The sequence below is a fragment of the Brassica rapa genome, chromosome A07, assembly GCF_000309985.2.
Source record: "Brassica rapa cultivar Chiifu-401-42 chromosome A07, CAAS_Brap_v3.01, whole genome shotgun sequence".
Classification (NCBI taxonomy): Eukaryota; Viridiplantae; Streptophyta; class Magnoliopsida; order Brassicales; family Brassicaceae; genus Brassica; species Brassica rapa.
The window spans coordinates 4,191,253-4,212,558 of record NC_024801.2 but is presented as its reverse complement, the minus strand read 5'-3'; the positions used below and the strand labels follow the sequence as shown (position 1 = coordinate 4,212,558).

Below are 21,306 nucleotides of genomic sequence, written 5' to 3'. Positions count from 1 at the left end.
AACAAGAGGCATCTGACTCGATAACAAACAGCTTGTCAAAATCAGGAAGAGCTAGCACCGGAGCATTAGTCATCGCCTTCTTCAAATCCTCAAATGCCAACTCGGCTTCAGCACACCAATCAAACTGATCTTTCTTTAACAAAGATGTCAATGGTTTAGCTACGATACCATAATGTTTTACAAATTTGCGGTAATACCCTGTTATGCCTAAGAAACCTCCCAGTTGCTTGACTGTCTTGGGTATTGGCCACTTAACCATAGCTGCTGTCTTCTAACCATCCATAGCCACACCACGATTCGAGATAACGTGGCCTAAGTAATCCACTTAAGAGACCCCTAACAAGCATTTCTTAGCATTCGCAAAAAGCTTGTGAGTCCGCAGCACCTCCAGAACCAGCTTCAAGTGAACCAAATACTGAGACATATTGGTACTGTAAACCAATATGTCATCGAAGAAGACCAACACAAAGTCTCTCAAAAACGGTTTAAAAACCTTGTTCATCAAGCTCTGGAAGGTTGCGGGAGCATTAGTCCAGCCAAAAGGCATGACTAAAAACTCATAATGCCCTTTGATTGTCCTGAAAGCAGTCTTCTCAATATCTTCCTCCTTCATCCTGATTTGATGATACCCTGATCGCAGGTCCAGTTTAGAAAATACTGCAGCTCCATTGAGTTCATCCAATAACTGATCTATCACCGGAATTGGATATTTGTTGGGAACCGTTGCTCTGTTAAGTGCTCTGTAATCAACGCAGAAGCGAAAGCTTCCATCCTTCTTCTTAACGAGCAACACTGGACTAGAGAAAGGGCTTTCACTTGGAAGAATAACTCCAGACTTCAACATCTCTGCAACCATCTCTTCCATAACTACCTTACGCGCATGAGGGTAGCGATAAGGCTGAACTGACACAGCTAACACTCCGGGAACCAGTAAGATGGAATGTTCAGAACCTCGCATTGGTGGTAACTCGGTAGGAATCTCAAAGACGTCGGAGAACTGTTTCAACAAACTCCCCACCAATTCATTCTGGTCCGCAAAACTCGACACCTCTTGCTGAGAACATAACTCCACTTCTACCTCCATTTTACTCTCTTGCATAACCGAAGACATGGCATTCAAAGACCCTGCATTAGTATGCAAATCTGGATCTCTAAATAACACAGTTATTTTGCCTTGATACAAGAAAGAGAACTTTTGTCGATTCCAATCCACTTCACACCTCCCCAAAGTCTCCAACCACTGCATGCCCAAAATGAGATCAACAGACCCCAATTCCAAGGTAATGAAATCAGAAACAAATTCCGTTGCTTGCAACTCAAATGTTACTGAATTGCAAACTCCCAAAGCTTGAATTGTTACACCATTACCCAATAACACTTATAACTGTTGCTCACCCGAGACCTTCAAATGTAGCCTATCAACCACCGCCGGAGAGACAAAGTTATGCGAAGCTACGCTGTCAATCATCACTATGACCTCCTTCTGATTGATTCTCCCCCGAATTTTTGTTGTCTTAGGATAATCCAAACCCATAAATGAGTTAAAAGAGAGTGTCATCAGCTGTTGATTACCAGCCAATATCACTTCTTCCAACTCATAATCTGGTTACTCCAACACTTCCATCTCAAACCCATTCACCACCGTTAACACCCGAACCTCCTTATTAGGACAATCATGAGTCCTTGACCATAGAGCTTTACAAGTGAAACAGAGTTTGTCTCATCGTAAATCATCCAGTTCAGCATCAGTGTAGCGCTGACGAGCCCTATGCAAAGCTCGCTGTGGTGGCGCATTCCCCTTCAACACCCCAGTCTTCTCCGTATTCCTCACAAACGTTCCACCACCATGTGTTCTTCCACCAGTCTGCTTCTTGGTCACAGAACGATCCTCCACAACGCGAGATTCACTAACCACTTTGCAAAAGGCACTAGACTCCATTCGAAGAACCACATCAATGTAATTAGGTAAACCCTGAGGATCTTTCATCCTGATAACTTCCTTCATCTCCACAGTCAAACCATTATAGAAAATACGTTCCAAATGGCGATCTTCGACTCCAGGTACTTGAGCTGAAAGTTCTTCAAACTCGGAGACGTACTCGGCCACCGTTCTCGTCTGTTTAATAGCAAACAATCTGGTTGCTGGTTCGTCATCAATAGATTCAGAGAAACGGATCAGCAATTGATTCAAAAAGTCTCTCCAGCTCCAAAAACCACCACGACTCATCACCCAAGCATACCACTTCTTCAGAGCTCCTTTTTAACAGAGAGGAACCAGATCGAGCTTAGCTTCCTCACCATACCTCCCCAATGTATAGAAATACTCGATATCTACAATCCACTCAGAAACCTTCGATCCATCACATGAAGGCATCTCCACCTTCTTCAGCATACTCTCCCTACCTCCAAGATTCAGATCGTCATTCCGATAACCCAACGCTACACCACGGCTTTGATCCAAAAGAGGACGATGTACCTGAGATACCGGATTTGAAGAACCGGAAAATTGTTCCTCCTCTTGAATCGGCTTCTTCCCCATCGCTTGCATCGACGAAGCCATATTCGACACCGCTGACTCCATCGACGACATCTTCCCATCCATCGCCGCCACCGTCGAGTTCAGAACCTCTTGCTCCGCGTTCAATCGACCAAACGCTCCCATCAAAAACTTCACCTGACCAGTCAACTTCGAATCAACCACCTCCAGATCTTCCTCGTAGATCGATTGCCTCAGAGAACCGCTTGACGCCATTGATATCGCTGAGTTCGAACTTTTCACCGCACCAATGATAGAGTTTAGATCTATGTAACTCAATAACTTCTTGTATTCAAATAGAGAAAGTCAATACAATGAATCAAAGCTTTGAAGTATGAAACAATCTAGCTCTCATGATGAACTAAGAATGGATCATCGATCTCATGACGATCGTGGGTTCTAGACTCATAGCGTCTCTGAACTTACAACAACAAAGCATAATTTGAAAATAGTTGAGTAAACGACCCTTTATACAAGATAAGTCGTTTCTTATTCTAACTGCAAACCCTCTCACTCAACTAGAGACTTTCATTTAAACTTCTTTGCTTCCATCATCCAGCTCCTTCCTGCCCTTCTTATTCTTTTGGTAATATGTGTTATGGTATCTATCATGGGCATAGAAAACACTTCAATTCTTTCAACATCTCTTACATTTCTTAGATAACCTTTTTAAGTTTTATAGTATATTACTTTTATAATTGGAAAATTCTTTCGATAACCTTTTTAAATTTTTGTCTTCAAAATAGTCATCAAAAATAACCCATTTTTATTTTGAAATTTTTAATATTTTTATTTTAAATGTGAGACTCCACCTTTAAAATCTCAGCTTTTAACTTTAAACCATAAATCTAGATTAGTTAATCCTAAAATATAAATGTATATTTACCTTTTAATAAAATATCATTTTGTTATTTTCTTTTCTTGAGGACTATTTTTATGAAAATGAACTAAAAAAAAACTATAATAGGAATTTCTCTTTACTACTAATTTGTTCTAGATCATTTTAAGTATGAATAATAAACAATTGTTTGATATTTTGTAATTTAAATAGAAATCAATTTATCATTATTAAATCAAATATAAAGTGAATCTGTAAGATTTAGTAACAGTATATTTCAGTAGAGTCACTGAATAAATAAAGACAAATATGGTTGACAAAATTAAAATATAATCCAATAAATATAAATAATGAAGGATTTTTCCGATTTTCTTTTGAACCTAATAAATTCATCACTCATCAGTCAATTTGCGAACTGTAAATCCTAATGTCTATATAAGAACCGAACCAACGGTTCAGATTTGTGGCACACACCTCTTTGACATTTCTAGAATTCTATTAAAGTATAAAAAACCATAAAAAGGAAACGCGGTGTCTCTCTTTCCTCTTCGCAGTTGTCTTCAGATTCCCCCGAATCTCTCACCAAACTATCTTTGATATCGCACGCGCCGCCGCAGGCTTTGCCGCCGGCAACTGCTTTTACCCTTGTCTTCTCCCCTCTTTTATAACTCTTAAAGAAAAAGAGCTAAGAAAATTCACCAACCTATCTTCTCCGCTTCAGTTTCTCTCTGTTGCTCGCTTTTGATCTTGATTGCTCTGAGAGGGGGAGAGAGAAGAGCAAAGCAAAAAAAAAAAAGAAGAAAAACGTTCCAAAAACCAAAAAAAAAAAGGAAAATGGCTCAGGTTCAACCTCAAGGTCAGAATCCAAACGGTTCGGGAACAGCGGGCGGTACGACGTCGCTTTATGTTGGAGATCTGCATGCGAATGTCACAGACGCGCAGCTCTTCGAGGCGTTTAGCCAGATGGGTCAAGTTGTGACCGTTCGTGTCTGTAGGGATTTAGCTACTTGGAGATCTCTCGGTTATGGATATGTCAACTTCGCCACTCCTCAAGATGGTTAGGCTTCTCTGATTTTGATATTTTTTTAAAAAATTTAAATTGATACCATCCATATTCTTTGCATTTTAACTCTATTTTGTTTGACGATAAAAGCTATTCTGTAGTTCTCACTTGTGTATTACTGTGTTAGGAAGATAGTATAGATAGAAAAAAGTTTTCTTATTTTGTGTTTTTATCAAGATTAAGACACTACTATTTTTTTTGGGGTATAGTGTGCACTATATTTTTTACCAAGATTGGGTTCAGGAAATTCATATGAATATTTGTTGTCTTTTTTCAGAGTATGTATGGTCTTTTTCAGTTGTCTGTTGTTTATAGAGTGTATTCAGATTGTCTTACTTAAGCAGAAACTGAATAAATAAAGATTGTCCCTCTATCATTGTTGCATATGCTCTGAGTGGATATTTCCTACATTTGATAAGGTTCAAGAAAATCTAAGTTTGTATATTTGTTTCTTGTTTAGAAAGTGCCTTTTGCCTTAAACAGAAATTGCATCAAGTAACAAATGTTCCCTTTTGTAACGTTGGTTTCTGTGGATTGTTTTTGCTATCCAAATTTGTATCCTTGCTAAAGGTTGCTATGTGTGATTCTGACCTTTGATGGGACTTTATGTTGACGTTTCTTCTGGCAGCTGCAAGAGCGATTCAGGAAATGAACTACATTCCTCTTAATGGAAAACCTGTCAGGGTTATGTACTCTCATCGTGATCCTAGTGTTCGCCGAAGTGGTGCAGGAAACATATTCATCAAGGTATTCTTTTGCCTCTGTTGTTTCAACATCCCACCAATTGCAATCCTCTTCCAACAAAGATTTTGTCCTTTTTGTTCTGTAATCTTTATAGAATTGGGATACTGAACTCTTCCTTTGTCCCTTGGAACAATGACGATTTAGCTGCTTTCCTTTTGACTTGTCTATTTTTTTCCTGTGCTAAACTTGGTTATATATATGCAGAATCTTGACAAGTCCATAGACCACAAAGCGTTGCATGATACGTTTTCTGCGTTCGGGAATATTATCTCGTGCAAGGTAGCTGTGGATTCCTCAGGGCAATCGAAAGGCTATGGGTTTATGCAATATGAAACTGATGAATCTGCCCAGAAACCTATGGCTCAATTGAACGGCATGTTACTGAATGATAAGCAAGTGTATGTTGGACCTTTCCTCAGGAGGCAAGAAAGAGACTCTACCGCTAACGTAACAAAATTCACCAATGTGTATGTGAAGAATCTTGCTGAATCAACTACTGATGATGATTTGAAGAACACTTTTGGTGAGTTTGGAAATATTATAAGTGCGTTGGTGATGAAAGATAGAGATGTGAAGTCAAAGGGCTTTGGTTATGTTAACTTTGACAATGCCGATGATGCTGCTAGGGCTGTGGAAACTCTGAATGGGAAGACATTTGATGATAAGGAATGGTTTGTTGGTAGGGCCCAAAAGAAGTCTGAAAGGAAAACGGAACTAAAGGTTCGGTATGAGCAGAGTTTGAGGGAAGCTGCAGACAAGTTTCAAAGCTCTAACTTGTATGTCACGAATTTAGATGACAGTATCTCTGACGAGAAACTGAAGGAGCTTTTTACACCTTATGGCACTGTTACATCTTGGAAGGTCCAATATTCTTCTTCCCTGCTAATCTTAATTGTACTATGCCCTGTTGGTTGCCTATATAAATTCCTCTTCTCGAAAACAATAACAGGTGATGCGGGATCCGAATGGCATAAGCAGGGGCTCTGGTTTTGTAGCATTCTCAACTCCTGAAGAAGCAAGCAAAAATTGTAATATAATGCGGAGCCCATACATGAGCAAAGATATCTCTCCAGCTCTTACTGACAGTGGGTATTATCTGTACAGATGTCAGAGATGAGTGGTAAAATGATTGAAAACAAACCTCTCTATGTTGCTGTTGCTCAGAGAAAAGAGGACAGAAGGGCCATACTCCAGGTTTGTTCTCTTAAATATATGCCTTGGACAGGCTCTTTCGTTTGGTTTGTTTATTTCCCGATCTTCAGCAATTTGACCCGTCAGTGTTGAGTGGAAATGACATGTCTGTTTACAGTTCCCATCACTAACAAAGTGATGCATCTAGATATTCAATGTCCAAGTCACCTGATTCATAATTCTTACTTAAAAAGATATTGGATTTAGTTATCATATTTTTCTTCATGCGCTATGAATAACATTGCTATGTGTGATTAACTTCACGATAGATTTCTTTTCCCATGTTATACTTGTATAATAGACAAAGAAATGCACATATATGTCTGCGCTTTTTAACGGCTATGCATCCTATGATCTAAGATTTAGATGACGCCTTTTGGAATTTTATATATTCATGTTAACTGTTACTTGTGCCATGATGCCAACAGGCTCAGTTTTCCCAAATGAGACCGGGTGCAATGCCACCATCTGTTGGGCCTCGTATGCAGATGTATCCCCCTGGTGGTCCAGGTATTGGACAACAAGTGTTTTATGGTCAGGCACCTCCTCCTATGATTCCTTCACAGGTATTTCTTTTTCCTTGTATGTAGGCACTACTTCCTGTTAACTGTTGGATTATTTGTAACATGTGATTTTGTACATGATAGTCCGTGTTTGGCTACCAGCAACAGATGGTTCCTGAAATGAGACCCGGTGGTGGACCGATGCACAATTTCTTCATGCCAATGGTTCAGCATGGCCAGCAGCGTCCTGGAGGTAGACGCCCTGGTGGGATCCAGCAATCTCATCATCATCAGCAGCAGCAAGTTCCCATGATGCAGCAGCACCCGAGGGGTCGCATGTTCCGCTATTCACAATGCCGTGGAAGTGGTGGTCCCCCTGATGTTCTTGGAATGCTTCCATATGAGATGCCTAGTAATATGCCGCTACGTGACCCTGTACTTTCTCAACATGTTCCTATTGGAGCTTTGGCTACATCTCTTGCTAATGCGTCTCCAGAACACCAGAGGACGGTGAGAAAGCTTTTTTTGTTTGTTTTCGCTTTTATCTTATGTGGGGGTTTGGTTGTTAGTTGTTGATTATGATGTTGTGATGTGTGTAGATGCTGGGTGAGAATCTGTATCAGCTTGTGGAGCAACTTGAGGCAGAGTCTGCAGCTAAAGTGACTGGGATGCTTTTGGAGATGGATCAAACCGAAGTGCTCCATCTCTTGGAGTCACCTGAAGCTCTCAAGGCTAAAGTAGCCGAGGCTATGGACGTTCTCAGAAGTGTTGCTGCGGGTGGTGCAGCCGAGCAGCTTGCCTCTTTGAACCTCAACGACGACCTTGTCTCTTAAGTGTTCTTGTCTTCTTGTTGGATTGGAAAAATACAGTTTTCGTAATGTGGTTTTTGTCTTTTCCATACACATTTGGAGACTTCTTGTTCTGTAGGATTCTTTGACATGGTTTGTTCTTCTCTCTTCCACCCTTCCAACTTGATATGTTTTGCTTAAAAACTTGATTGGATGTCGTTTGTTTTTCTCTAGACTAATCATGGTTGTCGTTTTGGTTTTAATATCAATCTTATAATGTTGTCATTTTTCTTAATTTTTATTTAATCATCCAAATCGGCTTAAGCTTTCGGAATACAACGGGATTTGAATAAAATCCACTACTCAACTACACTTTACCAGACACACAGACAGGTTAATTCGCGGCTCCAGACCCAACTCTGAAAATGGAAAAATAGCCAAACCGATTATCATAACTCCGGACCTGACTTCCCTCTCGGTTAATCGGGGCGGGAGAGCCATGTCTCCGCTTTCTCTCACCATCACATCCTAAACCATCACTGGAGTTCAAACGGGTCTGAGAAAACAGTTGTTGCAGTGACTAAAGGCTTATAAGCTGTTGTAATATCATCTACAAGGTTATCACAAAGATTATTGCGAACCGGCTTAAACCTATCCTCCAATCATCTATCAGCCATAGTATGTCAGCTTTTCTTAAGGACCGAACTCTAGGGGAGAATGTGCTGCGTCTGAACTAATCAGGAAGTATGAGACGCCTCACTGTGCTCGCAGTAGTATACTGAAAATAGATATTCGGAAAGCGTTCGATACTGTCTGCTGGGATTTTGTCATCAAGATTTTAGAGGTTCAGAACTTTCCACCTCTCTTCGTGACTTGGATCAGAGAGTGCATTACCTCCCTGAGGTTTTCTATTGCAGTTAATGGTGAGCTTGCTGGGTTCTTCCCTGGCAAGAAAGGTTCTTCCCTGGCAAGAAAGGGTTGAGACAGGGGGATGCCATCTCTCCTTATCTCTTTATAATGGTTATGGAAGTGTTGTCAAAGCTCTTGGAGAAGGCTGTGGACTTGGGACACATTAGGCTTCATGCTTCCTGCTTCACGCCTAGAATCACACATCTCTTGTTTGCGGATGATCTTCTAGTGTTCTCTGATGGTTCCAGACACTCAATCTCTGGAGTCAAGGCTGTAATGACAGGGTTCAAGGAGTGGTCAGGACTTGATATGAATGCCGCGAAATCAGAGATTTTCTTCGGGGGTTTCTCAGATATTGAGACTGCAGTAATAAGCGACATCACTGGATTTAAAGTCGGAACCTTCCCAACTAGGTATCTCGGTCTTCCTCTCAACCCGAAGAAAATAAGCTTCACTACGCTGCAGCTGTTCCTTGAGTGTATTTCTTGTAAGCTTAACTCTTGGACTGTTAAGAGCCTATCCTTTGTAGAGAAGATTACACTTGTATCATCGGTGATCTATGGCATTGTCAACTTCTGGAGCTCAGTGTTCTCTCTGCCGAAAAAGTTTTACAACAGAGTGGACTCCATCTGTGCCTCCTTTCTATGGAAGAACAAGACTACTGCAGGCTCTGGTGCCAGAGTATCTTGGGAAAATATATGTAAGCTAAAGCAGGAAGGAGGGCTTGGTATTAGGATATAGAGACTAGGTGGAATTCAACTTTCCTTTTGCTATCAAGAGCATTACAGTTTAAGGTTGCATTTGATAGAATGGAAGCATATGATAGGTTGTACAATGACTACTTTCTCGAAGTAGGTAATGGGGCTAAGCGGTGTGGACCACCTGCTTCTTTGGGACTGGAATGCTGTTGAAAATCTTATTAGGTTTCTGGTCATATTTTACAACAGCACCTTGGCTGTCTCTGTCTCATCTAAGGTTAATGCACTCAAATGCTATGGTGAGATAGTGATGATTGAGAGAAATCTCACTGGTTTAGCTAATAGCTTAGACTTGGAGTTGAAGTGGAAGGCATAAAAAATGTTGAAGAAGGTTTTGAAGTATTGGAATGGTATCAAGGGTGTCAACAAGATGATTATCTTAGCGACCATCTTTGACCCTACAAAGAAGATGCATTTCGTGAAGCTCTGTTTTGAGAAGCTGTATGGGAAAGATAGCTTGGAGGCTAAGGAAATGGCAAAGTCGGTGACTGATCTTCTATCATTCATGTTTAAAGAGTACAACATGCGTTTCAGGGGATCTTCTGGACAAGCATCACAACCAACTGAAGTCTCTAGCGTCCCTGGTTCAGAGTCTCAAAAACAAGGAGTGGAAAGAATGGAACTGGTGGTTGAGGATTTTGGCTATGAAAGGATGGATGATGTGTACAAGGAACTTGTTGCTGAAAAAGGTGAAGATATTAGGGATGAGCTTGAAGTTTACTTGAAGGAAGCAGTTGAGAATCCAAAGCTCTTACTGGGAATGGAGTTTGACATTCTGTCGTGGTGGAAGGTGCATAAACTGAAGTATCCGGTCCTTGCAGAAATGGCGAGAGATCTCCTAGCTATGCATGTTTCATCAGTGGCATCAGAAAGGGCTTTCAGCACAAGTGGGAGGATATTAGAACCTTATAGAAGCTGCTTAACTCACTACCTGATAGAGGTTCTTATGTGTAGTGAGCAATGGCTTCATGCTGACATCAAGCTTAAGGAAACCATCATCACAAATGAGCAAATCCTAGCTGATGTTGAAGAGCTTGATAAGCTTTAGAGGTATGAATTCATTTCCCTTTCTTCTGTATTCGTTTGCTTTATATATTGGTCATGTAAATGAATTTTTGTTTGCCTTTTATCAGAGTTTGAAGCTCACAATCTAGATGCTTGAAGTCTGGATTCTGAAGTTTGAAGGCTAGAGATTGAAGTTTCAAAGAGTTTATTTTTATTTCATTGATCTATGTTGCTTTCTATTTGTTTTTCACTTGGATAATGGTGATCTTTGTTTTGTTTTTCATTTCAATAATGATGGTCTTTGTATCACTTCTATCTTAATAAAATTTTAAAGTTGATTTCTTTGTGTCATATGTATTTTATCAATGTTAGTAGAACATTTAAACTCAGTTCGTTGCAAAGACAATGTTAGTAGCACTTCTGAATGCAACTACTTTGTACACGACAATCCGTGAGTGACATACAAAGTAAGCTCATTGTCTTTTACTCTTTTATCATTTAGTTTCTTTATGTCTGTTTTTTACGTTGAATTTTGTAAATAGAATCTTTTGGTTTAGGCACAAGCTGTGATTTTAAACAATAAACAGAAGTCTTTTATCAAGTTTTTTTAAGTCAAATAGATTACAAATTAGTGTTTAAGAACCGTAAACCCGTAAGTAATTTGGTCTAAATCGGTTTTAACCAAAGTTACTAAACCCAAACCGAACCCGATAAAACCCGAACCAAACTTTAATACTTTACACCCGAAAACCCGTAACCCGAATGAATCCAAACCGAAACCCGATTGGTCTACCGATTGCCCATGCATAGTTGTACATAACAATATCGTCCAGATATGCCACCACTAACTGATCCAAGTAGTAATCTAGGATCTGGTTCATGAAAGTACAAAAGTGGCTGGGTATTTTTAAGACCGAATGGTATCACCAACCACATCAACGTCCGATATTGTTTAAGCATACTGTTTTCCTTTAGTAATCTGAACTTGATATTACTCCTTTTGCAAGTCTGTTTTCGTATGGACCTTCGTCCTTCCATTTCTATTGAATATATTGGCAATCAGAAAAATAAATTAGTTATTCTTGATTGTCACCTTATTATGTGCCCAGTAGTCCACTCACATCCACAAAGTCTCAGTCTCGTCGTTCTTCTTCTGGCACACAACTGGGGTGCAATAAAGCGTCTTGGATGGTCTCAGCTTCCTCTTCTCTAACAATTGATCAAGTTATTTTTGTAACTCCTCAAATTTGGATGGACCCATCCGACAGGGTGCCATTGCGAGTGGTTTATATCCCATCTCCAACTCAATAAGATGGTATATGCCCTCCTGGTTGTAATTTTCAGGAAACTCAACGAAATCACGCCCTTGCTTTTGTCAAGGACCGCCTCGATGGCTGGTGGAATTGATTTAATGTTCCCGGGCTCATTTTCCATCTTCATTATGGCCAGGAATGTGGGTTCTTCCTTTTCACTCCCTTGGTGAGCATCATGGTTGAAAGTTACTTTGTCCCATTGAACTTTTCTTCTATGGTCGAAAGCATATACTTTGAGTCCTTCTTGAGAATGCACACCAAGCTCAACACGGACATGAGTATAGCCGTCACTTGTTTCATGAAGTCCATACTCAACACTACCTTGAAATATTCTATAGGAATGTCTGATACGTTTATTGGACCATTCCAACTTCCCATCCGCATCTCAATCCCTCGACCTATCACATTGACGGTTTGAGCCTTAGTGTTCACCTTCTCATCCAACCATTTATCCTCGTCCACTTGAATCTGAGTCTCGTGGTTTCATCTTCTGCCATGAAGTTATTCATTCATGTCCACCATCACTCGGGTTGGTTTATCATCAATCCAAACTTCAATGTACATGAGCCCCTTTCTCATTGGTTTCACCACTGGATTGCTTTTAAAGGCGTTAATGAGTTATATAGACTATATCTTGATCATTTTTTTCTTGGTAGTCTCAATCTCATTATTTTTCATGATTGCGGACAATGTCCTAGTATTTGGACTATCCTTCACAAGATGCGGCCCTTTTCAGAAAAAAATCATCCTCTTTGATTCAAAATCCTCCCGAAAACATCCCTTCTTAAAGCTCCTCGAGTGGAATGGCCGGCTGTATCCCATCTATCTTCCACACCTTCGGCTACAACAATCTCCTTCTTAAAGAACTCAAAAGGATCAGAGTCGCAAAAGTCAGTTAATGACTCGCCACCACTATTGTTTCATCAACATACTGAACTCCACGTCGCTGCAACTCTTGCTTTTCCAGCATTTGTTGTCCATCTGTATAGTAAAACATAAGCTCCTCGTCTGTTGTGCTCGGAATCTGAAGCATGAGTGTTGGGGTCAAAATCGGTCACGACGGAATCAATGCCTGAAAGTCCGTAAAAGTCAGCATGAAAGATATCTTTACAAAGAGCCTTGCGGTAAAATCTTGTTCAAACCTCAATCAAATCTCAATACCGATTGTACGAAGGAAACATACATGTATCCAATTCGGCCGCGGACAAGCTCGAGTACGGCAATCAGACCACGGACAAGCCAAGCTCGATCGATACGCGGCGACCAAGCATGCACACAGCTCGGTCGCTACGTAGCGACCGAGCGTCCGTCCCGCTCGGTCGCTACATAGCGACCGAGCGTCCGTCCCGCTCGGTCGCTACGTAGCGACCGAGCGTCCATCCTGCTCGGTCGCTACGTAGCGACCGAGCTCGAGCCAAGCTCGGTCGCTACGTTGCGACCGAGCGTCTGTCCTGCTCGGTCGCTACGTTGCGACCGAGCGTCTGTCCTGCTCTGTCGCTACGTAGCGACCGAGCTCGAGCCAAGCTCGGTCGCTACGTAGCGACCGAGCGTCCGTCCCGCTCGGTCGCTACGTAGCGACCGAGCTCGAGCCAAGCTGTTCGGTCGTTACGTAGCGACCGAACTCTTCCGAAATGTCGATACGACACCAATTCATGCATTCTCGTCTATCCTACGATGCTATCTCCCGAAGACCGTAGCGAACTCAGTTCATGTCTTCCGACCATTCTAAGACTTCAATCAAACTTTGCGGTAAAAACCGCGGAAAGTTTGTTCTTTATCGAAAGAAGTCGTAATAAACGTTTCGAGTCGGAAGACGGCCCAAAGGGACCTAAGACACGACTCGAGGCCCAACTTACGATTTCTTAACCAAAAGCCCATAAACCGTATGACGGTTTACGCTTGGCGCGTAAGGAAGGATAAATGTCAAGTTTCCGCAGATAAATACGAAATTTTGAGGATAAATACGAAGATCGGAAAAAATGGAATATCTCCATTTTATGCTATGACGGCTTAAGGGCAGAAGAGTAAAAGCGTAAACCGACCTTGGAGCTAGTTTATAAGGAGTCCTAGGCGAGAGGCATGAGGAGAACTTTTTAGACTCGAAATTCTTTGCACTTAGAAACTTTAGGTTTTATTTTCGACAAGTTCGGTTTCTATGACTGGCACTCAATTACTAGACGAACTCGCCCAGGCAGTTCGATCTCTTGTCCAGCTCTATCAATTGAACTACGTTCGGCTTGATCCTCGAAAGGGGTACGTAGGCAGCCTTTAACAAGGTTCAGTCCGAAATCAATCAAAAACCTTTTATATATCTTTTTCGTCTTTTGTTATCGAGCTGCGACTCAACTAGGTTTGAGCTTTTAGGCTGCTAGAACTAGGTAACTCGCTGATAGCCTTTGCGGCCAAAGCTTTTATGATCTCTTGTAATGATCGCAACGCTCTTACGCAGATTCGAAATAAGATCTACTGTTTTCTCTAAACTCGTTTGTTATTTTTTCACGATTTCCATATATATTTGGTCACTTGTCGTTGGCTCTCGCAGAGATCCGGGACCTTTGGTAAATTAGGGTTTTCCTAGTTTCCTTATTTAAACGGAAATCGACAGTGCGAATTTCGGTTCCCACAATGAGAGTAGTGAATTCTTTCACATATTCGCAGATCATACCTCACTCTAAAATATTCCTAAACTTCTTACATGATTCATACACAACATTTTCTGGGTAGAACACCGCTTCTACTCCTTAAAATCTTCCCGTCTCGACCGAAAAAATCCCGGTTCAATGTCAGAATATTTTACCTGCCACCACATCATGTTTTTGTCCGCCAAGTATGGTGTTTCGGTCTTTAACTTTGCATCACTCCTTGGCATCTATTACTCCGTTGAATTATAATGGTTGCGGAAAGTCAATCTGAACGGATTTGTTTGCTAAAACGGTATCTACATTCATGCTTGCCCTCTTGCATAGCGTGATATATTCCTCCATCACATAATACTTTGCCTTCCTCCCTTTGATATCATTACACAAGGTCTTCCAATTACCAACTCCTCAAGTCAAACAAACTAAGAGTATATGTCAACATCATTTTGCTTGACCTCTTCGAGCCAGCTGAACATGCAGCTCTCCAACTCTGTAATGTAATGCTCGACCCTCAGAGCTTCTCACCTAATTCACCCATGACTTGTTCCACGACTTCACGGAAAAACACTCTTCTCTCGTCAGCATCCTATGATTTTAGAGAATAAGAAAGGTATTGAGAAGCCTAAGAGAGATTCAAGAGAGATTAGAGTGTTTAAGAGAAAGTGTATGAGATTATCATGATGAACTAGAGAGAGAGACTCATAAACTCGTGTATTATCATTAATCAATCAGAGTACAAGTTATATAGTAAGGGAGAGAGACACTAGGTTAAACATTAGGGAAAGTATAAGCATGTAGAGTCAAAGGGGAAGAGGAGCGTCCATTTGAAATGATCCAATGGGAGAGCCTACACGCTTTGGTATCTTGGCATCTAAGACCAAGATGCTGTTTGCTTTACAGCCTGGAACAGCTAGAGACGCGCTGGTCTTCTTCCCTCAACGGACTGATCAGGATAAGGCTGTAACAAGGTTAATCTCTCAAGTTAACTCCACTTGGGTAACTTTAGGATGATCCTCTTTCCCTAAGTGTACGGCCTCACTTGTACGGTCTTGGCTTGTACGGACATCCCTCATGTACTGATTCCTCATTCAGAATCCTCTCATCCCTTCATGCCTTCACCTTGATGTCTCTTCTCTCCTTTTATTTAACTCCCCCTCAAGCTTAGACTCCTGCAAAGCTAAGCTTGGAACGGCCATGAGATCTTCCTCATTAAAAACCTCATCAAAGAAAACCCATTGGGACAAAACTTTGATGAGGGAAAAAGAGTGAAGAACTCATGGCTAAGGGGACTTAGCCACTTGGTGTGAGATCCATGAGTCCTAGCCTGATGTGAATGGACTCCATGGTCTTCTGTCTCGCGGCTTTGGTAAAGACATCAGCTAACTGATCCTCACTCCTTGTATAGCATGGCAAGATTACTCCCAAGATAATCATCTGCCTCACCTTGTGGCAATCAACTTCAATGTGCTTGGTTCTCTCTTGGAAGACTGAGTTGGTTGCAATGTGTATAGCCGCTTGATTATCACAATGCATAGTCATTGGAGCTGCTTGCTCTATCTCCAAATGCTTCAAGATCCCTTTGATCCATACCAACTCATTGGTAAGCTTTAGCATTGCTCTATACTCAGCTTCAGCACTTGAACAAGACACCACCTTCTGTTTCTTGCTTTTCCAAGTCACCAAGTTGCCTCCAATGAATGTACAGTAGCCGGTGGTTGATCTTCTGTCTGCTCTATCTCCAGCCCAATCCGCATCACAATATCCCACTACTTCAGTACTCTTGTTGCATCCCATCCAAACTCCAAGGCTTGATGTCCCGTTCAGATACAAGAGCAGTCTCTCCACCATGCGCCAGTGATGATCCTTTGGGACTTGCATATGCTGGCTCACTTGGTTTACAGCAAAACAAATATCTGGTCGTGTGATAGTGAGGTAGATGAGCTTCCCAACCAGCTTCCTGTATAGCTTTGGATCATGAAAGGCCTTGCTATCTTCAATCTCCCCCTCACGTGGAATCTTGTATCCATCTTCAAGAGGCATCTTTGCTGTCTTATCTCCTTGTATACCTGCATCTTTCAAAAGATCAAGTGTGTACTTCCTTTGGGAAATGAACAATCCTTCCTTAGATCTACACAACTCAATTCCAAGGAAGTATTTCATTTCTCCTAAGTCTTTGATTTCAAACACAGATTTCAAAAACTCCTTTGTGGCTTTTATACCAGCCTTATCACTACCTGTTATGATAATGTCATCAACATATACAAGTAGACAGATGATACCTGAGGGTGTAGTGAGAGTGAAGAGAGTGTGATCCAATTCAGACTTCTTGAACCCACGTCCATTTAAGGTAGTGCTCAGCTTGTTATACCATACCCTAGGAGATTGCTTCAACCCATAGATAGCCTTCTTGAGTCTCAACACATTTCCAGGTTTCACAAGGTGCTCTAGACCCGGTGGAGGATGCATATACACTTCATCCTCTAGCTCTCCTTGAAGAAAGGCATTCTTCACATCCATCTGCCAAAGCTCCCACTCAAGATTCACAGCAAGAGATAGTACAATTGGTATGGAGTTTGGCAACAGGGGCAAAGGTATCAATGTAGTCTTCCCCATATGTTTGAGTGTATCCTCTAGCCACCAATCTTGTCTTCTTCCTCTCAATAGTTCCATCAGGTAGATACTTGATAGTGAATATCCACTTGCTTGTTACTGCCTTCTTCCCTCTTGGCAACTCACTTTCAAACCAAGTGTCATTCTTTATCATAGCATTTGCTTCATCACCCACTGATTCTTTCCAATCTTCATGTAACATTGCTTCTTCATATGATCTTGGTACACTGCTCTCATCTAAGCTTGTAATGAATGCACAATGTTCCTTGGGTAACTCGCAAATGAGCACACAGCCTGAGAGGGATGCTTCACAGCTTGAGCATTGTAGTACACTCTCGTGTTTACCCAGTTGGAAGCATCTCTCTTCAGCCGTGTGCTTCTCCTTAATGGGGCTTGTTCCACCTCCACCACCGTAGGCTGGACCACCGTAGGCTGAACTGCTTCTCTTTCTACTTCATTTGGTTCCACATGATCTTCTTGTATGGGTTCTTCTTCTCTTTGTATCACACCTTGACCATGACTATCTGAGTCTTGATCTTCATGATCTTCAGGCTCAGCCTCATTTCCCCCCTCATGATCATGGTGTGATGGTTCTTCAGCTTCATTCTCCTTTGATGGTTGCTGATCCTGGGACATGTTGATTCCAAGTCCTTCCAGTACACGCCTAAGACTTGTAGCTCGATCAGATGGTTGAGACAAATCTTCAAGATCTTCCCACTTTCTATCTCCATAAAAGCTCTTATCCTCCAAGAACTTCACATCTCTAGACACAATAACTCTCCTGGCTTCTGGATCATAGCATTTGTATCCCTTTTGTGACGTTGAGTAGCCAATGAACATAGCTCTTGTGCTCTTTGCTTCTAGCTTATTCCTTAGCTCCCCGGGTACAAGTACAAAGCACACGCATCCAAAGACTCTTAAGTGATCCAGCACAGGCTTGCTTCTGTTTAGAACTTCATAAGGAGCTTGATCTTCCAGGATCTTGGTTGGTATCCTATTGATTAGATAACAAGCCGAGATCACAGCATCACTCCAGAATCTCTTAGGCACACTTGTCTGAAACATCATAGACCTTGCCACCTCCATTAGGTGTCTATTCTTTCTCTCAGCTACACCGTTCTGTTGAGGAGTGTATGGACAACTTGTCTGATGTAGAATCCCATGTTGAGCTAGGTGACTCTTGAATGCATTGCCAGTATATTCTCCACCATTATCAGACCTGAAAATCTTAATCTTGGCATTATACTGGTTAGATACATAAGATTGGAAGTTTTTAAATGCATCAAGAACCATATCCTTTGTTTTAATGAGTGTTATCCAGGTGTATTTAAATTTCTCATCTATAAATGTGACAAAGTACTTGTAATTATCTCTAGATAAGCAGGGAGCAGTCCATACATCTGAGTGAACAAGATCAAAACACTTATCATAGATAGTAGTAGATCTTTTAAAAACAGTCTTACAATATTTTCCCAAAATACAAGCCTCACAATCATTATTTTTGAACATGACACCTGGAAACATTAAGCTTAAGGCTCTAACATGTGGATGTCCTAGCCTAGAATGCCATAATGCACCTTTACTTAAAACAAAACTCAGCAAACAACTAGAAATGGGGTTAATGTCTCCAAGTACATAAAGATCCCCCTTGGTTACTCCTTGTCCGATCAACTTATTGCTCTCAATATCCTGAAAGGTCACATTGTTAGGACTAAAGATAACATTGCATTGTAGATCATTGGTACATCTTTTAACAGATAAGAGATTATAAGTAAAATCAGGCATGTAAAATGCTTTAGAGTTCTTATCAAATAGCTTTAAGTCTCCTACACCTTTAATGGAAATTCTATCTCCATTTGCAATCATTACATGTCCATGAGCAGGTTCTATGTTTTTGATCAAGCTATCATCACTAATCATGTGATGAGATGCACCAGAGTCAACAATCAATGGTTTTATGCCTCTAGCAAGATGAGTTCTAGGTGATTCATTTCTTAGTTTTAATTTCTCAATGATATCTATCAACCTATTCTCATTCCTAGGCATCATATGAGCAGTATAAGAGTAACCAAGAGTGTTTCCGAATGTACCAGACTCCTTAAGAGCTTTGATGAGGGCATCAATGTCAGATTTGCGGATCACTTCATGCTCCAAACTCTTTGCGGCCGTGTAGTGAGTTGCCATTGCCTTGCCTGCGCTTTCACCCACTTGTGCACTTGAGCCTGCTCCTGATGGGCCGGCTTCACTTGCTTCAGTAGACAGGTTAGCTCTGGCTTCTCGGTCCTTGTTGAACTTGGCCGGCTTGAGATGGGGATGAAGGATCCAGCACTGGCTCCTCTTGTGTCCTGGCTTCTTGCAGTGATCACAGTTGCCTCCAAACCTCCTCTCATCACCATACTTCCTCTCATCAGTCTTGTATGCTGCACGGTTAGCTTGCGCTCCTTCCTCAGCCTTGTTGGCTAAAGCTAAGTCTCCCTTGCTTCCGAAGAGCCCAAGTGACCCTTCCTCCTTCTGAAGTTGCGCACACACTTCCTCCATGGATGGGAGATTTGGCATCCTCAACATGTGCTTGATCACATCGTTGAATGGAGGATCCAACGTCAACAGCAACCCAAACACCTGATCCTGCTCCCTCCTCTCCATGAGTAGCTCCTGGTCAGTAGTGCTTGGCCTCAACGATTCAAGCTCAGACCACAAGGATCTATACTTGCCCAAATGCTTGGTGAACTCCTCTCCATCTTGTACCAGTGTGTTGATAGCTTTCTTGATCTCATACACACGGTTCAGATTGGTAACGTTCCCAAAAGTCTTTTGGAGTACCTCCCACAGGTGTTTTGGAGTCTCGCAGTAGTTGTAGGCTTCCAAGAGAGGTTCTTCAAGTGATCCTTGCAGCACAGATAGCACCATCAAGTCATCTTGAATCCACTTCTTTCCATCAGCAACCGCGAGCTCTCTTCCACCTTCTTCCTCACTGGCCACTGGTGCTGGAGCTTCATCTGTGATGTGACCCCATAACCCTAGCCTCCCAATGGCTGTCTTCACAAGCCTAGACCACAACAGGTAGTTTCCCCCACCCTTGAGTGAAATCGGAACCGTAATAACCTTGTTTCCTCCCATCTTGATTTGCTTGAACTTTGTTTAGAATCTCACAAGAAAGAACTTTTATCTGAAGCTGAAGAACACAAGATCTCAATACCACAGCCAACCTGGCTCTGATAGCATATGATTTTAGAGAATAAGAAAGGTATTGAGAAGTCTAAGAGAGATTCAAGAGAGATTAGAGTGTTTAAGAGAAAGTGTATGAGATTATCATGATGAACTAGAGAGAGAGACTCATAAACTCGTGTATTATCATTAATCAATCAGAGTACAAGTTATATAGTAAGGGAAAGAGACACTAGGTTAAACATTAGAGAAAGTATAAGCATGTAGAGTCAAAGGGGAAGAGGAGCGTCCATTTGAAATGATCCAATGGGAGAGCCTACACGCTTTGGTATCTTGGCATCTAAGACCAAGATGTTGTTTGCTTTACAGCCTGGAACAGCTAGAGACGCGCTGGTCTTCTTCCCTCAACGGACTGATCAGGATAAGGCTGTAACAAGGTTAATCTCTCAAGTTAACTCCACTTGGGTAACTTTAGAATGATCCTCTTTCCCTAAGTGTACGGCCTCACTTGTACGGCCTTGGCTTGTACGGACATCCCTCATGTACTGATTCCTCATTCAGAATCCTCTCATCCCTTCATGCCTTCACCTTGATGTCTCTTCTCTCCTTTTATTTAACACATCCAACATGAAAAAACGTTGTCTCCCTTATGCGTTCCTCATGAACTCAGGACGTCAAGCTAACTTTCTTATCTTTACTTACCTTAACCATACTCTCGGACTAAATCTTCCCTCGTCACATACAAACTTTCATTTTGATACAACTTGTCACAGACTGATTCCTCTTGAATCAAAATGTGCGGTCTTAACACTTTTTACGCCTTATAATTGCTAAGTCAATCGTTTACCAAAACTTGGAACTTTGCTTAGAGAGAGAGAGAGAGAGAATCACGGAAAGAGAGAGACTTTAAAAGAAGTGTTTATCTTATATCTCGGTGAATAATTTACAAATGGGAATTCACCTATTTTATATGTACAATACCCTCTTCGACAGACGCTGGTGATAAAACCGATTCTTCCGATTAATTTTTAGTTGAATAATTTTATCTTTAAAAATCTTTAAAAAGTAATAAATATAAATGGATTTGAGTTTTTTTGGCCCAGTCTATTTACTTGGTTGCTCCATGTCTCTTTTGGGGTCAAAATCTCCTAAAATTTATTTGAAAAACTTTATAATATTAAAAGTTAATTATAATTAAAAAATTATAATTTTGGAACTTGTGTGTTTGGGGGTCAAAATCTGTC

General features: G+C 41.3%; 3 protein-coding genes across 6 annotated transcripts; 2 read left to right on the top strand and 1 right to left on the bottom strand.

The window, feature by feature from the left end:
- The first annotated feature begins 3,894 nt into the window (after positions 1-3,894).
- Positions 3,895-7,905, top strand: LOC103844362 (polyadenylate-binding protein 2). 4 transcript variants are annotated; one of them, XM_033274671.1, is made up of 8 exons: positions 3,895-4,431; positions 5,066-5,184; positions 5,386-6,042; positions 6,131-6,208; positions 6,286-6,375; positions 6,826-6,882; positions 7,038-7,385; positions 7,475-7,905. In XM_033274671.1, exons 1-8 carry the CDS (start codon positions 4,209-4,211, stop codon positions 7,706-7,708), a joined length of 1,806 nt encoding a protein of 601 aa, XP_033130562.1. In that variant the 5' UTR covers positions 3,895-4,208; the 3' UTR covers positions 7,709-7,905. The 4 variants fall into 4 exon arrangements, with proteins under 4 accessions (XP_033130562.1, XP_033130561.1, XP_033130560.1 ...); XM_033274670.1 differs by having other exon boundaries at positions 3,896-4,431; positions 7,020-7,385; XM_033274669.1 differs by having other exon boundaries at positions 3,896-4,431; positions 6,801-6,938.
- A 775-nt stretch (positions 7,906-8,680) lies between these two features.
- Positions 8,681-9,646, top strand: LOC103844475. Its single transcript, XM_009121261.1, has 2 exons — positions 8,681-9,253; positions 9,428-9,646. Exons 1-2 carry the CDS (start codon positions 8,681-8,683, stop codon positions 9,644-9,646), a joined length of 792 nt encoding a protein of 263 aa, XP_009119509.1.
- Positions 9,647-18,401: 8,755 nt separating this feature from the next.
- LOC117126414 lies at positions 18,402-21,116 on the bottom strand. The gene is made up of 2 exons (XM_033274218.1): positions 18,988-21,116; positions 18,402-18,586 (listed from the first exon to the last, which is right to left on the bottom strand). The coding sequence occupies exons 1-2, from the start codon at positions 20,012-20,014 to the stop codon at positions 18,579-18,581; spliced, it is 1,035 nt and encodes a 344-aa protein (XP_033130109.1). The 5' UTR covers positions 20,015-21,116; the 3' UTR covers positions 18,402-18,578.
- Positions 21,117-21,306: the final 190 nt, after the last annotated feature.

Coding starts and splice junctions, on each gene's coding strand:
- LOC117126414 (XM_033274218.1), bottom strand. CDS start 20,014: ATGGGAGGAAACAAGGTTATTACGGTTCCGATTTCACTCAAGGGTGGG.
- LOC103844362 (XM_033274668.1), top strand. CDS start 4,209: ATGGCTCAGGTTCAACCTCAAGGTCAGAATCCAAACGGTTCGGGAACA. Junction 5,185..5,385: donor CAGGAAACATATTCATCAAG/GTATTCTTTTGC, acceptor ATATATATGCAG/AATCTTGACAAGTCCATAGA. Junction 6,043..6,130: donor GCACTGTTACATCTTGGAAG/GTCCAATATTCT, acceptor AAACAATAACAG/GTGATGCGGGATCCGAATGG.
- LOC103844475 (XM_009121261.1), top strand. CDS start 8,681: ATGGTTATGGAAGTGTTGTCAAAGCTCTTGGAGAAGGCTGTGGACTTG. Junction 9,254..9,427: donor CTGCAGGCTCTGGTGCCAGA/GTATCTTGGGAA, acceptor TTCTCGAAGTAG/GTAATGGGGCTAAGCGGTGT.